The sequence below is a fragment of the Anser cygnoides genome, chromosome Z (assembly GCF_040182565.1).
Source record: "Anser cygnoides isolate HZ-2024a breed goose chromosome Z, Taihu_goose_T2T_genome, whole genome shotgun sequence".
Classification (NCBI taxonomy): domain Eukaryota; kingdom Metazoa; phylum Chordata; class Aves; order Anseriformes; family Anatidae; genus Anser; species Anser cygnoides.
This window is the reverse complement of record NC_089912.1, coordinates 47,513,215-47,530,124: the sequence shown is the minus strand read 5'-3', so window position 1 is coordinate 47,530,124 and position 16,910 is coordinate 47,513,215. Positions and strand designations below refer to the sequence as shown.

Below are 16,910 nucleotides of genomic sequence, written 5' to 3'. Positions count from 1 at the left end.
AGAAGCGTGTTAGGACTGCAGATCTGCTTTTCTCTTGAGAAACCAGTCCTCCAAAAACATCCCCAGAGTGCAGTTATGACCTCTTCTTTTTCTGTTTGTTGTTGTTGTTGTTGCTGTTGTTGGTTGGTTGCTTTGGTTTTTTGTTATTGTTGTTGTCTTTTTTTTTTTTACATTCATCCTGATTAATAATGGGTGCAACTGGTGTCCATTATAATTCACACGAGAAACTCCTTCAAAACTGTCAGAAATCTACGTGCTACTTTTTGCAGCCAGCAATACTGCTGCTGCATTCTGCTGAACATACCTTCATGTTAAAATGGACAAACAGCAGAGCATCAAGATCTGATTGCAAAGGGAAGAAAAATAGGAGAGAGCTGCCCAAGAAGTAATTTCAGTTATCCCTTTTGGTCTGGATGTTAGGTAGGAGACAACACAGAGATGTTTCCTTCAGGTCAATAGTACAACAAGAACAGATCCTCTCACATTATTTTGAACCTATTGAATAATAAACCTCCACAAAGCCAAGGCAATTTAAGGAATATTTGGGTTGTGGGAGAACGTTCTTCTGATCTATATAAATCATACCATACAAGTCCAGTGAGAAAGTATCATTAAACACTTTCAAGGAAAATCAAGTGGAAAACTCAATCTGTGGGAAAAAGAGTAATTAGATGTGGTAGTGCCCCCCTGCCTACACACCATTACCACTGGGTAATTTTATTTATTTATTTTTCCCCACAAGAGGTTAACTTCATTTGCTGTAGGCTAAAAAGTCTTAACCTTTATGTTAATTTATAATCCTTTTTAGAACTCTGTTTTAAATGTATCCTCTTGACCAAATTAATTTAGGAATAAGACTGTCTGACAACAACAACAAAAAAAAAAGTTGTATTAAATATTTATTATTTTTAACAATACTTTTATTTTAATATTATTTTAACAATACTAGTCCACTTCATATGTTTATGTGTGTTTGAAACAGATATTTGGACCTGTTCAACAAATTATGAAGTTTAAAACTGTAGATGAAGTTATCAAGAGGGCAAATAATACTAGTTATGGCTTAGCAGCAGCAGTTTTTACCAAAGACATTGATAAAGCACTGACATTTGCAGCTGCTCTTCAGGCTGGGACAGTATGGTAAGTCATGACTTATTTAATTCTTCCCTCAGAACTACAGGTGACAATGGCAGTAATCGTAGGACATTTGGGGGCGTACATTTTTATTTCCATTCTTTGTCACCTTTAGAGAGGTAGGTTAGTGCCATCCTCCTCTGACTCTCTTCCCCTCACCTTTCCATACTTAATGTGCTGCTAGACAAATATTTCTTCTAAGTCTTCATGCAGTTGTCCTGTAAACTTAGTCTGAAAGAACAAACAAACAAACAAAAAAAAAACAGTAAGAGTACTGCTTTACTTTCCATTCAGGATCTGGGGATACCCCAACACATCCTCAAATTACAGGGATCATTTTCTGTAATTGCTTGGTCATTAACCTGTGAAGAGAATCCTCCTGTAGTGGAAACGATTAATAAAATGTGGTTGAGAAAAGGGAAAAAATCACAAGAGGGGGAAAGAACTGTTTCAAGTAAGAAGATACCAAGGGAAACTATAAGGCTGAAAAAGCAGCCAATGAATCTGCCATGCAGATATAGAAGAGAAAGAGGCCACCTACATGGATCCAGAAAGGCAAAGTCTGAGAGAAACAATAGTGAAATCTTGGAGGAATAGAAGACCATCTGACGACTATCACTGACAGAGACCTGCATTTCCCTACAGTTATCACAATGCATCAGAGAGAGAACCAATTTTACTTGAACTCAAAAGAACTTGTGTCCTTTTCAAGTTTTATCTGAAAGCACCTGCAGCCAGTAAAAATTCCTGCCCAGGTCCTGTGACTTAAAAAACATATCCTTTCTTAGAATAAACAATTTTGACCTAAGAGTCAATAATCTTTCAAAAGGAAGAAAGTTCAAAATAAAAGTAAAATCCTTGATTTTTACTCTTAAGTGATTATTGCTCTGTCAAGGAATCCTTAATAATGAGGAGAACCTTTTTTACTGAATTGGGACTTGGAAGGAACCTACAAGAATCATCAATTTCAAATTCTGGCTCCACACAAGACCATCCAAAAATTGAACTATATGTCAGCATTGTCCAAATACTTTTTGAACTCTGGTAGGCTGAGTGTCATGACCACTTCCTTGTGGAGCCTGTTCCAGTGTCCAAACACCCTCTCAGTGAAGAATCTTTCCCTAATATCTAATCTGAAACCAGTAGGCTGGCAGTTGGAGAAATTATAAGATATGAAAATAAAGAATATATGATTTGACAAGGTTGCAAGACAGAAAGAACTTCTCAGCTATGGAGGAGAATGTACATTCTGGTAAAAATCTTCATGCTACAAATTCTTCTATGAAATTCCATTCTCACTTATTATTGTATTTTTGTTCTCCACCATAGTACAGAATATTGCTTAACATTGAGAAGAACCAAACAAAACTCCCTAAATAGATATTGAAGTGATCCTGAATTTACCTAATTAATTAGGTTCATTAATTAGGAAGGAGATTTATATAATTATTAACAGAAAGACGTGTCAGTGCTTGCAGGCCCTTGATCAATGTTAGAGCCCTGGTAATAGTAATGTATTTTCCAGTAACGCTTTGGTTTTTTCAGTCCTGAAATACTTGTATTTTTGCAAATGTGTTGCTCATATATGGTTTGTGAATATCACCACAAGTTTATTATACTTCATGGAGCAACATTGATTTTTCAGAAGTGAATAAACTTGTTCCACAATGTGGAACACTAAAGTCATTTTCCTATTCTTCCAGGGTTAATTGTTATAGTGCAATGTCTGCTCAGTGTCCTTTTGGAGGATTTAAGATGTCAGGAAATGGACGAGAAATGTAAGTAAATGTTTTTTAAACTGTAGGTTCACAGGAACTACAAAATGAAGTTCTAAAAACAACATGCACAACTAGGATGCCCTATTTCATTTATCAGACTACTTTGTAGACTCAGAGGCCACACATTGTCAGACACAATGTCAAGCAAAGAATTCCTCTATGAAACCAATACGAAAATTGCTTAGATACAGATCTTTCCAAAATGATCACATTTAATATATTTCAGTCTACTGATATGCAAAACTGATCCTCATGTTTATGGTGTACAGTTTTTGCATAAATATAGAAAGTGTAATTTCCATGAATATATTTAACTATACATACAGTTCTTACATAGTTTGTGGAATCCCCTTTAAATGCTCCCTGAAAGGTCTATACAGCTCGGATAAATGTAATGACAGAAATAACCCTCTGTAGTCTTCAGACATTTTTTTTTTTTTCCCCAAAGAAGTAGGAAAGGAAATGAAGTTTACAGAAATTAAAAGTTAATCAAATTGGTTCAAACTTTTAAGGTTTAATCCAGGTTCAATTTGAATCATGTACTGTTTACCTGCATTCATTGTGATTTTCATATTAACAATGGATAATGTGTTACACTGTTTAGTTAAATTATTTTTAAAGCAAAGAATATAAATCAGAATATATATGTTTTTCCTGACATTATGCCAACTGCAAAGCACTTTTACTGAGTAATTGAAGCAATTAAAAATTATATGTGCAACTGAAATATATCAGTGCTTTCTCTCTCTCTCTCTCTCTCTCTTTTTTTTTTTTTCTTAAGAGAGATAAAGTCTTGGGTTTTTATGCTTGCTCATCCCTGGATCAAATCTGCTCCTGATGGCAAAGTTCCCACTGACTTCAAAGGAAGCAGTTATGCCAATGCTGAGAGCTTTAGAAAATGTCAAAACGGAAAATAAATAAATAAATAAATAAATAACCACCACATTTTTGCCATTACTAACACAGACTGTTTTGCATTTGCTGATTGCCAAAAATCGGAAAATTGATTCTGGACTGCTGATTTTTTCAGAAGTATTTTGATGATTTATTTGCTGAAAATAACAGGAAAACAATAATACGTTGTCATAAAAATTAATAATCTCTATAAAAGTGAAGGTACTCAGATTTTGTGTAAATGAAGTTTTCCTCATGCTGTTCAAAATCGCAATTAGTGAAAAAATAAAGATATTTCTGCTAAAAGGCAAGGATGGGATAGACATGAAATTTTGCCATGGAAAAATGAAATTTTGTAAATATGTGGGAATCAGTTGTAGGAGCAGCAGAAGTACGTGTGAAGCAATTTCATTGAAATAATCAGGAAGTCATTGTGTCAAACCATTGATTTCCTTGAAACACAGAATAAAAATACCTGGAATAATAATGCCATTATGAAGAAAACTACATATTAACAGAATGCTTCCTCAAAATAATATGAAAAAGAGAATCAGTAATAATTTTCCTACAACACAGAATCCTGATTTCTCTTTTGCATACATATGTACTGAGTAAGGTGGCTGTGGGAACTGGATGGCATCGTACTGTAAAAACTTTGTGTTCCATAAAACAGTCAATTATGTCTAAATGGTTTGTCTGTGACAACTATCAAACAGCTAGGCATACAAGTAAGATTCATCTCATCGTGTAGAACTTGAAGGTGAAATTATGCTAATGACATGTCAGTAAGATTTAAGTATTTTTTACTGTCTGGAAGAAGTTACATTAATTATGTCTCCCACTTACTTGAGATGAAGTCCCTATTTTTTGACTCAAAAAAAAATCTTGACAGCAGAGGAAGGCTTTTTCAAAAGACTTGATGAACATGCTTGTAAAGACCACGAAACTCAGTTTAGAAATGCACTAAATTGATTAAACAGCATTCTTTTGCACAGAAACGAAACTGCTCTCTCTCACACTTTTCCCAGGAGACAATTGCTGCAGCTTTTCAAAAGGCATCCAGCAGTAGTCTAGCTGCACAGATGTCTTCCAAGTATGTCCAGTATCCTTGTTAAACATCTGGCCAGTTGCACAGCACCAACAGAAAATACCATCAAGGACATAACTCATATAAAAAGCATTAACCTAAGTATGGCTCTTTGTTCTGTTTTATCTAGGGGAGAATACGGCCTTCATGAATACACAGAAGTTAAGACTGTCACTATCAAAATCCCACAGAAGAACTCATAATGCTGCTTGAGGTGCAGAGTGTATCTTCTTCATGAATCTGAAAAATGTATTTGAATTCTGAAAAGTTTTATATACCAGATTATTCATTAACCTTTTTGCTTTCTGATTGTAAAAGAGAACCTTGCTTACATTAACAATACAAAGAATAATGTAGAAAAATTTAACATGATTAACTGAGAAAGAGAAACTTTAATTTTTGGAACATGACTAATGTCTTTTTAAATTTGTATTAAGAAAAAAATATTTTTTATGTTCAGTGGGAGCTTTCTGTAGTGCTTTGGAAATATTTCTTTTCCAATATATCTTGCAGGTACCATTTAAATTTATGTGGTCTTCTAAATGTTAGATGCCAAGCTGTCCTTTCTTCATGGCCTTAACAAAAGCACTTATAAGTAACTAGAAGATAGATAATTAACTTTGTCTTTCAAAAATAGTAGACTTCTATATGTATTTCTTAGACTGCTGAATTTGTTCATCTTGATTACTACACAAATGTAATCTGGATAATATTAAACAGTATTAAAATACATCTTCAAAACATTACTGATTTTTCATTAGTCTTTTATATCACATTCATTTACCACTGGGCACTACATAGCACATATTTTATATCCTTAAAGAAGAACTACTATCTCAATTGTACATTTAGGTTATTGGAAGTATATTACATTGGCTATATGGAGACTAAACTCCCTAATTCTTTGCAAGTATTATCGATGGAAAAATATGAATATACAGAACACTGGCCTATTTGCAAAGAGATTGAGCTTGGCTTTTTGGTATAAAACTTTGGTTTATGTATATCAAAAAGTCCTAATAGATGACAAACAAGAAATACATAAGAGAAAGGATCTTTTCCTCCCTCCTTTTTCTTCCTTTAGTTCATTTGTTTCCCCTCATCTTTTTTCCTCAGCCTTTTGTCTTTTTTTTTTTAAATAGTGTTTTATATATATATATATATATATATATATATTACTTATTCTCATTAGTCCCTCTGCAGACGTGTGGATCTCAAGCTGATCAAAACTTCATAAGGTCCTTCAGTCTGTGCAGCTTCAGTGTCCAGTAATTCTCTACCAGCTCAGCCATCAACACCCTCTGGCGGCTGCTAACCATCAGCAGCAACCAGGAAAAATCTGTCTGCAGACACCACCTACAGAAGTTGCATAGCCTGCTGCTCATTAAGTTTTTGCCTAAGCCTCACTGAAGTCCAGTTTGTCTCTTGTTAGAGTCAGACGTGCATACAACCTTACAGACTTATGTACAAGCTATGACCACTAGTAAGAATATAGCACACCACAAAGTGCCACATATCAGCAAGAAAAAATCTCATTAGCTATGGCAAATAAACACTTTCCTGATTCCATATCATGAAACATGGAACAAAATAACAGAAAAAGAAGAGGAAATACTGAATCAAAAGTGAAAAATATACTGTGTCAATATGTGCTGTGTACTGATCAACAGAGATTTTTCAGCAGAGAAAAGCATCGAGAAGGACAGAAAACAAAATAAATGCAAAATTAGGGAAAAAAAATAATTAAAAAAAAAAGAAATTCCTAAATAGATAAGGTGCAGAGAAGGAAGGAAAAAAAAAAAGTAAAAAAAGTCAGAAATGCTTTAAAGGCAGCAAGAACCACAGTACTACAGAAAATATGGATTCAGTGAAAAATTAAATATTTGAAAGAAATGAAAAACATAATGTAGAAGATGTACAGGGCTTTATAAATCTCTTACTGTCCAAATTCTGCTTTTGCTGAAGTCAGTTGTGGAAGTCCAAATGGCGGATAAATAAGTCAAATGACAGTAAGCCTACATATGTATTTTGTTTTGGATCAGCAGTGAATTTCTTAAGTGATTTTCCTGATTATCCTCACTTATCTTCTTTGGTTCACATGAAGGAGTGATACAGGGTAGCACAACTGGATGTCTTTTGAATGCCACTAAGCCAGAAAATGCTCACTTGTGTTATGTCTGACATAGCACTGTCATTCAAGCACTAACATCCATTCAGCTATTAGAAACAGACTGGCACTAGTCTGAAGCAACTCACATCTGAATTTGTATAGTGTGGGCCATTTGTCCTTACCCTCTAACAGGGTCCTTTGGCAGCATAGGACAGCAAATTCAGTCCTACTCGGCTATGCTGTCTTCTATTGCAAGCACAGGCAAAGAATGACTTTGAAGTTGTGGAGTCACCATCCCTGGGGGTGTTTAAGGAAAGGCTGGACTTGATACTTAGGGGTATGGTTTAGTGGGTGAGAGTCATAGTATGGTGATGGTTGGGCCATCTTGGATCTTGGAGGTCTTTTCCAACCCTAATGATTCTAGGGGGAGGCGAGAGGAAGACGTATGAGGAGTGGCTGAAGTCACTTGGCCTGTTCAGCCTGGAAGAGAGGAGTCTGAGGGGAGACCTCATCATGGTCTACAGCTTCATCACGAGGGGGAGTGGAGGGGCAGGCGCTGACCTATTCTCTTTAATCACCAGTGGTAGGACCCACGGGAATGGTGTCAAGCTGAGGCAGGGGAGGTTTAGGCTAGACATCAGGAAGAGGTTCTTCACCGAGAGGGTGGTCGCACACTGGAACAGGCTCCCCAGGGAAGTAGTCACTGCACCAAGCCTTTTGGAGTTTAAGGAGCGTTTGGACTGTGCACTTAGTCACATGGTCTAAAATTTTGGGTAGACCTGTGTGGTGCCAGGAGTTGGACTCGATGATCCTTATGGGTCCCTTCCAACTCAGGATATTCTATGATTCTATGATTCTATGATTTTGTGATTCTTTGATTCTATGATTTTATGAAATGTAACCCAAGGAAAGGAAAACAAACAAACAAACAAAAAACAACAACAAAACACATAAATACTGGGATATACAAAAAGTACCAACTCTGCCCTTGAATGCATGTATATTTATTTCTTACAATGCCCAAACAATATATATATAGTTCTCCACAAAAAATCTGTGAAAATCTGTTTTACTTCTTATTTGACAGTCTCGCATTTATTTACAGGTAAAAGAAAGATGGTGATGTTCCCATTTTGTCAATCTAAATGGTTTAATGTGATCAAAATGTAACATCTAGTAATGCCTTCAAGTTCTCATTTTTGCAAAAGTATTGAGTCAAAGTGTGTCCATGTGTATATTGTGCATGAAAATGAAGGCAAAGACTGCCATTCAACCAAGGTGAAATACCCAACTTTTTCATTAGAGCAAAGTATATCTTTGGGTTAATCTGATGACACACTGAAATTGTTCCCAAGAGATGCCAACGTAAAGAGATATGCCTTTTGGCATATAAGTTTCAGGAATTCAATATATGTGTTTATCTAAAGTATTTGAAATATGATTAGGGGAGGTACACCAAGGCCTCAATAAGTTGCATAGTCCAATTTGCATAACAAGAGAAAATCAGTTCACAGTGCATGACAAAAATGTACAACCCAAATAATTTCAGAACTATGGTCCCATTTTTTCCTCAACCACCTAGTTATTAACACATAGGATAGGAGTGGATTTCTCTCCACAATGCACACAATGTTAATACTAATACAATCTGTCTGTAAGCACACTCACACACACACAAAAAAAAAAATACAATAAAAAAATTTAAATGTATTTTACCAATGAGTCTTTTCACAATTAAGACTGTTCATAGCAGGGGCTATAGCACTAAATATTTCATTCATCTCAAGGTGAAATATCATTTCTTCTTTGCATCATACCTGCATATGGTATGATGGGTTGTGATTACCCAGTCAGGTCAGGGATAAATAAGGATTTAAACTCTGCAAATATTACACAGGTAATTAATGAGGCCCTTTCTTTCTGGGCTTGAATCACTACCATGTTACACTTCTAATATGCCAAAGCAGCACCATTCAAATTTACTAGGATGAAACATGAGAAGAACAGTAGTTGATCTCTCTACAGACATTGCTCATAATATTAGTGAAATTGTGTTCAGCATTTCACAGAGAATAAAAATTAACAAGAGGGGTGAACTTGCTGCACTTTCTTCTACAGCTTCTCAAAACTGACTCTTGCAGTCAGCAGAAACTACTAAATATACGTTTTATGTTTGGATTGAAACGGTGATATGTTTAGTATAGTTCTCCAAAGCAGTGGGTGCCTGAGTAAAAAATCTACAATAAAATCCCAGAAGAATTGGATAGGATGATTTCATTCACAGATCAAAACTTTCTGTCCCATTAACACTATTGAATACACAGTTAATTCTGCGAGGAATTCAGGAAAATTGAAAGTATGACCAGGGACATGGTTTTGCAGATTTCTTGGAAAGTTATCAGATTCAGGCTACTTTACACCATGTCTTTACAACAAGTCTTAGAAACATGAGGTCTATAAAGTCTTTGTCTTGCCATGATGGAAGCCATCCCTCCCTGCTTCTCCTGCCCCCAGTGTTCTAATTTTTAAAAAGGAGGAAGGCTATTGAACAGCAACTGCAGGATAGAGAGACCCTTAGGCTATTTCAGTCAAAACAGTGAAGCTGTAAGGAATTCTCATTCTGTCTCAAGAAAGAAAATAACTGATAATCCTCAACTGCCAGATATCCAGGTCTTAAGACAGACAGGAGATGATATGGAAAAAGTATTCAGAGCAAGAAAGGCATCTGGCTTGGGTAAGGAGTGAAAATTCCCTGATGAAGTAGGTTTTAGGGAGGAATTTGAAAGATGTGAGATCTTGGCAAGTAATGAGTTTTGAGGGGAGGAGAGTAGGGTCTGGGACACAAAAGATAACTGCAGAAAAGACAAGTGCAAGAAAAAGAGTGGGAAAGGAAGGGAGGAATGATAGAAATACGAGTGCAAGAAGGATTGAAAGTAAAGCTGCAGGTCACCTTGAGATTTTGTAAGATCTCCCTGCAATTCTGTAAGAGTTCATATGAAGAGCTTTAAAGGATGAAGTGCCTCCTAAACCCCCATCCACATGTCCCTGTCATCATGTTTGCTCTCAGATTATATTTGTACTGCCTGATCCTCCTGCTCTCCTTCTTATCATTCAAGTCATTTTCCATTTCTCTTAGTGTTAAAGTTGTCTTCCATTTATCTTTCTACTGAAAACTGAGATTTAAGTAACTCCTTATTAGGAAGGTCCACTTAAAAATAAAGAGTCAAAGAAGAACCTCTGAAAAATTGGGAATAATAGTGCCTTGTAAACTTGGTGGGAGGCCTTAAGGACTCTTCTCAAGGCTGAATTATAACCTTTGCTACACTGAGGGAAAAACAGTGCCTTGATGAATATACTTCTCTGGAAAAAAAAGTTAAAGATCTGGAATTACAACATAAACTGACTCAGTCAAATAAAATGCTGCATAGTCTTTTAGGAAGGACATAAATCACTTATTGCATGAAAAATTGGACAGGCATAGAGATCCAATAAACAGAACTGAGTATTGGGTGTTTTGACTGTTGAAATTCAAACTTGTGAAATAGTCCTCAAAGGGCAATGACAAAGATGATTCATACACAGAATAATAAACTCGACATGCAAGAGGAAGAGACCACAGCCGCTTTTATACATTGCTAGCTGGCATTGCAGAAAGATCTGGAAGATGTGTTAACCAAAATACAAGATTATCCAAAATATAAGAATGTTGCCCTGGATGGCAGCAGAATGTAAGTAGCAAACTCTTCCAAGGGAAAAATAATAATAATAATAATAATAATAATAATAATAATAATAATAATAATAATAATAATAATAATAGTAATATAAGAGGCATTCAGAATCAAGAAAACTAGAAGAGACAGCAACAAGGAGAGGAGTTTTAGTTGTTGCTGTTGTTTAGTAGTTTAGCTTATACATGTCATATTGCTTATAGTTCTATGTGGAGCGTAGGGTGATGTCTAAATAATAGCACTATTACTTGACAGTTACAAATGTTCAATATACCCCTTGCCAAGATGGCTGAAGACATAAAGAGTAATTTGACAGCTTCTGGCAAGCATTTCAAGTTTTTACATAAAGCACTGCAACAGAGCACCACCCTCTCACCGTTAATGCAGAAAAAATTCTTAGCCATTAGTACTTCTTTCATGGAATATTAAGAAATTTTGATAATATAACATGATCTACACAGCTTATATCCAGCTACAGCAAACAGGATAATGTCTTTGTACCATCGTACCCTGCCAAATAAGTATAGGCTGTCAAAGCTTTACCTATTAGTTCCTAGAAGGATGTTGGTGACTCTTGTAATATAGATTCTATTTTCTTTCTGAATAAAGATCCTTATTAGACATAGCGACCATGCTAAGGACCAAGTAGCACACCATGTAGTGACAGTAAGAACAAGACTGGCAAAATTTGAGCAAGATTAGTGGTTTATTGTCATTGGAAGAGAGGAATGTCTGACAGGAAAAGAAGTGAACCAAACAGGAATAAACAAAGCTATCTGTGAGTACCTCTAATCAAGAACTAAGAAAGACTTCATATGAGTGTGAAGAAAGAAAAGTGTTATGTGAACGTTGTGTTTGGACTCTAAATATCTCCAGCACAAAGACACATAGATACATGCTACAGAACACTGACTATGGACAAACAGCGTATATTGCTAAAAACTGTGCTTATTAGAGAACTGTCTGTTACATAAAGGATCACTGATCCTGCTTATCTGATGTGTTCATGGCTCTCTTTGAAAAACATAAGATCTTACAGCCTTCACTGTCTCCAGAAATGCAAGATGTCTCATATAAACTTCCATCACTAAATAAGAGAGTATTTATTTTCAGCACAGTCCGAGGACTTTCATATAGCACAATGGTCATGGTCAAACTAGTGGGAAAAAAATGCCAGTGCCTACATTTGGATGACGAAGAAACATAAGAAAATCGTAATTTGTCTACAGAGATTTCTCCAGCAGAGGAGGATGATGAATACATACAGTAAACACTCATTGCAAATTAATTTTAATACATGAATTATTACTCAATATTATTAACCTATTGCCTTCTCCTAGCAGGCAATTTCAGGGGAAAATAGGTCTTCTTTCTATGTACTGAGCCAAAATTCTCTAAAAGAACTTTTTTTAATGTCTTGGGAAATAAAAGTTTTCTGTTGAGATTCATTTTAAAAGAGGAAGACACAAACAGTCATCATTAATGTTGTGGTTTTAGGGATCTAAGGCAAAAAAAAAAAAAAAAAAGGAGAGAGAGAGAGAGATGAAGTTTTCTACAAGAACAGGTTAAACAGCAGAACAACAAAGAAGTTTTTGGGTACAAAACCTCCTCTACATGTCAACTGCTGACTGCCTGTTCTCCAACGATCACAAATCAGAGGAGCAATACAGTCCTAACAACAGTAAGAAGGCAGAGAAGAAAAGCACTTCCAGTTCACATACCTAAATTCCATCTCATTGAAACTCATATAGTTTCTTTGTTAGTCTCCCCATAGGGCATCCAGTGTGCAATGGGAAAAGCAGTTAGGTTTCTCCTGCTTCAACCTGCTTTTCTTGATGTACATATTTCCCTGTGCTGCATGTCTATTTTCTCTATTAACACCTTTATAAAGGAGTCATTTACTACAAAGTTAACTTTCACATTGAATGCCATATCTAATAACTTTAATATGATTGAGGAATACAATTGCAGAGTTATTTACATGGGCAATTAGTCATGGTATTATACAAATGGACAAAACAACCAGTCCTCTCTATAGACCTACAGAAAATTCACACTCTAATAAACATCTTGTTTTTATCTTGTATTTCACTGATGTTGATGGGGAGGTTGGGTTTCTTTATGTTCATCTCTCAGCAAACAATTATAAGCAAACAACTGATGCCATTAACACTAAGGACAGGTTAATCTCCATGAGGAAACATCTTGGAAACCTAAATTTTAAGATCTACAAAGTAAGGTGTCTCTAGGGTGTGTGTTTCATTCACAATACTTTTCCACATCTTGCACTATGTCACTGTACTCCTGTTCAGAGAGGTCTTAATTATCTTTAACAAAAGGAAAAATGCCTATGGATTACTCCATTCCCTGATACAAGACTGATCATGTCAGACAATATGTCGCTTTTTTGGGGAATCACATACTATTGTTTTTTTCTGTATGTGATGTACTAGCCATCACTGGGGAGATCTTGCAAAACCTTCAGCATATTATCTGTCACTTTTCTCTGCCTCCATGAACATAGAGACCAAATTGTTAACTTCCACTGGTTTATTCACTGCAAGGAACTGAACTACTTATGTATGTGGGTTTATGTATGTCAGTTTTCTAACCTTATTTAATCAAATGATTAAAATTTTATGAGACATTTTTATTGTACATACTTAGTACCTATTTTACTTTTTTTCTTTCTTGTTTTTCATATAAATATTTTGCTTACACCAAAAAAAAAAAATTAAGTATTTAGTACATTTAAGTACTAATCCTGTGCCACTGACATACAAAGATGAGCTTACATTGAAGTCATTGTATTATGGAGTGTATTCACAAGAATAGAACACAGCAGAATTTTATTTCATAATAGAATATTTTAAAAATTAAAAACCTTGACCTACTCGACAGATAAGAAAAAAATTACAAGTGTCTTATGAATGTCTTCTTGGTGTGAGGACACCAAACATACCTGTCCAAATAAAGTTCATAACAGCTTCACTGTTACCTTCTGTGTCTATTTCCCTAGCACACAATCATCTACCTGGTAGGAAAGTGGGGTGAGTCAGTTTAACTTAGATTTTTGAGTGTTTTTATGTCACCACCACAGCTGGAGAGAAAAGATTCACAGTTCATTAGCAGTTCTTTCATGACACACTGAGAGCTGTATGGGAGAAGCTAGCTGTATATTAAAGTGATGAATTCCCCCTAACAGACTGAAACTTTCTATAACCACCAAATCTAATAGACTTATATGATTTTCAAAGCTTAAATTGAGCATTCTGTACTGTCCATGCTGGTACTGACTTGTATACAACAGAGACCACCCTAAACATTCTATAGCCTTTATAAAAATTTCAGTGTCATCCACATAGGCAGTCTTTAAATTGAACATTTCTGTGGTGTCATCTGTTGCTAGCACTAATTTAGAGAGCCCCGGATATCCACATAATTCAGGTAAACATCTTCTGTTAGCATTGCTATGCTCTGAACAGAAGAACCAGTTATTCATTGTGGTCTGGTGCTTTACTGCCTCAGGATTGCTTGTGTGACATTACTGTTTTGACTTCCAAAAACATATTTTATCTGAAAGATGCATTTTAGCTCTTTAATTTTTAAACAAAACAAACGGACATCTTTAAAACTAATCTTTCTCTTGAATGCTGCATACAATAAATTATTTTGAAGGTGAGACTTTTAATAATGGCATTCAACCAGGGAAATGTATAACAAATGTGAGGACAGAAAGAAAAGCACACCAGTTGAGAGAATCCAGAAACAAGTTAAATATTTAAAACTAAAATTCTCATTGTATAAATAAGACATTACACGATTAAACAGAAAATATCTGTTTACTTTTCAGTCAATGTTCTCTCTGTGTGAAAACTTGCTGCTTTAAAGTACTGATGCACAAATCTGTGCATGTATATGCCAGTATAAGTTTGCACATGGACTACAACCACCTAGCAAAATCCATAATGTCAAGGTCAAATTTTGTTCATAGTAATCAAAGGCATGGTGTTTTCTTGGATGAGCAAGGTAAAGAAGATTTTAAATTCCCAAAACTTTATGGGCTTAAGAAGTAAACATGGTAAAAATAAGCAGGAGTAAAGATATAAAGTAACTTAAGAATCCCTCTTGAGAAGAGAGAAACTTAGTGGTAGCAGAAAAGTTATGAAAGTTAATAATGAGTTGATATAGATAAATACACTGAATCTTTTACAGAGGCAGAAAGAAATGTCTCATATGATGTAACAGGAAATAAAATCATCTATAATATTTTAGCATTTGAAAGACTAAAGTTTTCATCATTTAAAATTGTCATTTAACTAAACATTTCACCCCATTTCTTTTTTTTGTTTTGTTTTGTTTTGTTTTGCATTTGTTGGTCATCTAATATGTCCAGCTCCTAAGGTTTTAACTCTTCCTTATGTCTTTCCTTAAGGAATATATATCCCAGGAGGCTAGAGATCCACATGGACATTAAAAATTTTAAATTCAGGAAAAAAAATGTATAGAAAAAACTCAGTATAATGGAGATTAAGAGAATTCTTAGCTAGAATTAAAAAAAAAAAAAAAAAAAAAGGAAATGCAAGTACACATGACAGAAGAGATATAGTGTGACCCCCAAACTTCTGTAATTTTACAGTGATGTTCTGTACTAAAGAAAGGAGAAGAAGCCGTTTGAGAACCTATGTATCCAGGTTAGGGAAATGAATTTATTGACATTTAAGTTATATCTCATCTTCTTGTATTTTCTCCTTTATTGTTGATAGTTAAGAAACAGCTGTATACAAGAGCAGAATTGTCTGCCAATAACCTACTAATGAGTAGGATGTCATTCAGCTTAATCTTTGGTGTAGATATTAGTCAGGATTTCAAGAAGGCATTGAACAATGGTTTATCTGTGAAATCTGACTGTTGCTACTACATTTGTGACAGATTGGTCTTGTTTTATCTTCACAGTAAACATATTTTTCCTTTGCCATAGTGCAAATACAAATACTTTCTCCCTCAACATATCTATATATATGAAGAAAAACCTTCTGCAAAAAGAATACCTGCAGAAGGATTTGTACAAAGAGAATGTTCTAGACTGAAGGAAGTGATGGCAGAACATTAACTTGCCTTGTCAGTCAGTGAAATAGAAACACATAGATGTACAATTATATAGTTATTCCAGAACCATGAAGATATTTATTTTTTTTATCCCAGGATTGAAATATTCTTTAATTATTTGTCTGAGAAAAAAATAAATAATCATGCTTTTTATGCCACAATGCCACAGGCATTGTGTGCAGAGCTACAGTTAAATTAAATTAAAACAGTAAATATTATTTTTTTTAATTTATTTACTCTTCAGTGAAATCCTTCCGCAAACACACTTGTGAACTTCCAAGAGACTGGCAAAATAACATGGAAATTAACTTGCTCAGGCTTGAGATCTCTAACTGCAAGGTGCTCTGCTGCCTGTGAACATTTCCAAGAGGTACCCTGAGATCTCAGAATCCAAGCCAGCACAATAAGTACATTGAACTTAAATCTGCAACTGAAAAATAAAAAAATTAATTGTGAACTAATAATCAATTATAAAATAGTCAGGAGTAACACTGCAACTAAACGTGACACAGACTAGAGATCAGCTTCTCACATAGGCCCAATAATCAGTGGGCTCTGAAGTCATTCTGGCTTACACACTGGTATGAGGACTGCTTTGTTTCTAGTGGAACAGGAGAAATGGAGAAAGAGCCATCTTCAGAGAAGGCTACTATACAAGAATTTCTTGAAGAGAAAAAGACAATGGGAAAAATCTGGTACCAGAGATTTGGAGCTGGAGTCGTATACAACAAAACCCATTCACTATCAGAACTCTAGGACAGAAAAAGGGGAGTACTGCCCTGACCATTCACAGTGTTAGTCACGCTCTACAATACATGCACGCTTATAGCTAGTGGGTTTTAAGACTGAATCTTACTTTTTTACTTACAAGATAATTTAGGTATTGGAACAACTGAGTGAAATGGCATTTGACACTTGTATCAATCATGTCTTAATCAGGTCTGCACATGCCCTAGTAGACTCAGACGTCAGGGAAACTTGCTGATGGAAAGATCTTTCACAGGAACTTCAAATAACTTCAGGAAAGGCAGCAAGAAAGAGAATATTTTTATTCTGAAATTCTCTCT

The 16,910-nt window shown here is 35.2% G+C and overlaps 1 protein-coding gene across 1 annotated transcript in view; it reads left to right on the top strand.

Annotated features, from left to right (window-relative positions):
• Window positions 1-5,639, top strand: part of ALDH1A1 (aldehyde dehydrogenase 1 family member A1) — a 37,089-nt gene extending 31,450 nt beyond the window's left edge. Inside the window, exons 11-13 of the mRNA XM_013194523.3 lie at window positions 983-1,140; window positions 2,838-2,912; window positions 5,024-5,639. Of these exons, the coding sequence (XP_013049977.1) occupies window positions 983-1,140; window positions 2,838-2,912; window positions 5,024-5,096 (306 nt within the window). The 3' untranslated portion in view covers window positions 5,097-5,639. The remainder of the gene's footprint in view (window positions 1-982; window positions 1,141-2,837; window positions 2,913-5,023) is intronic.
• The last annotated feature ends 11,271 nt before the right edge of the window (window positions 5,640-16,910 follow it).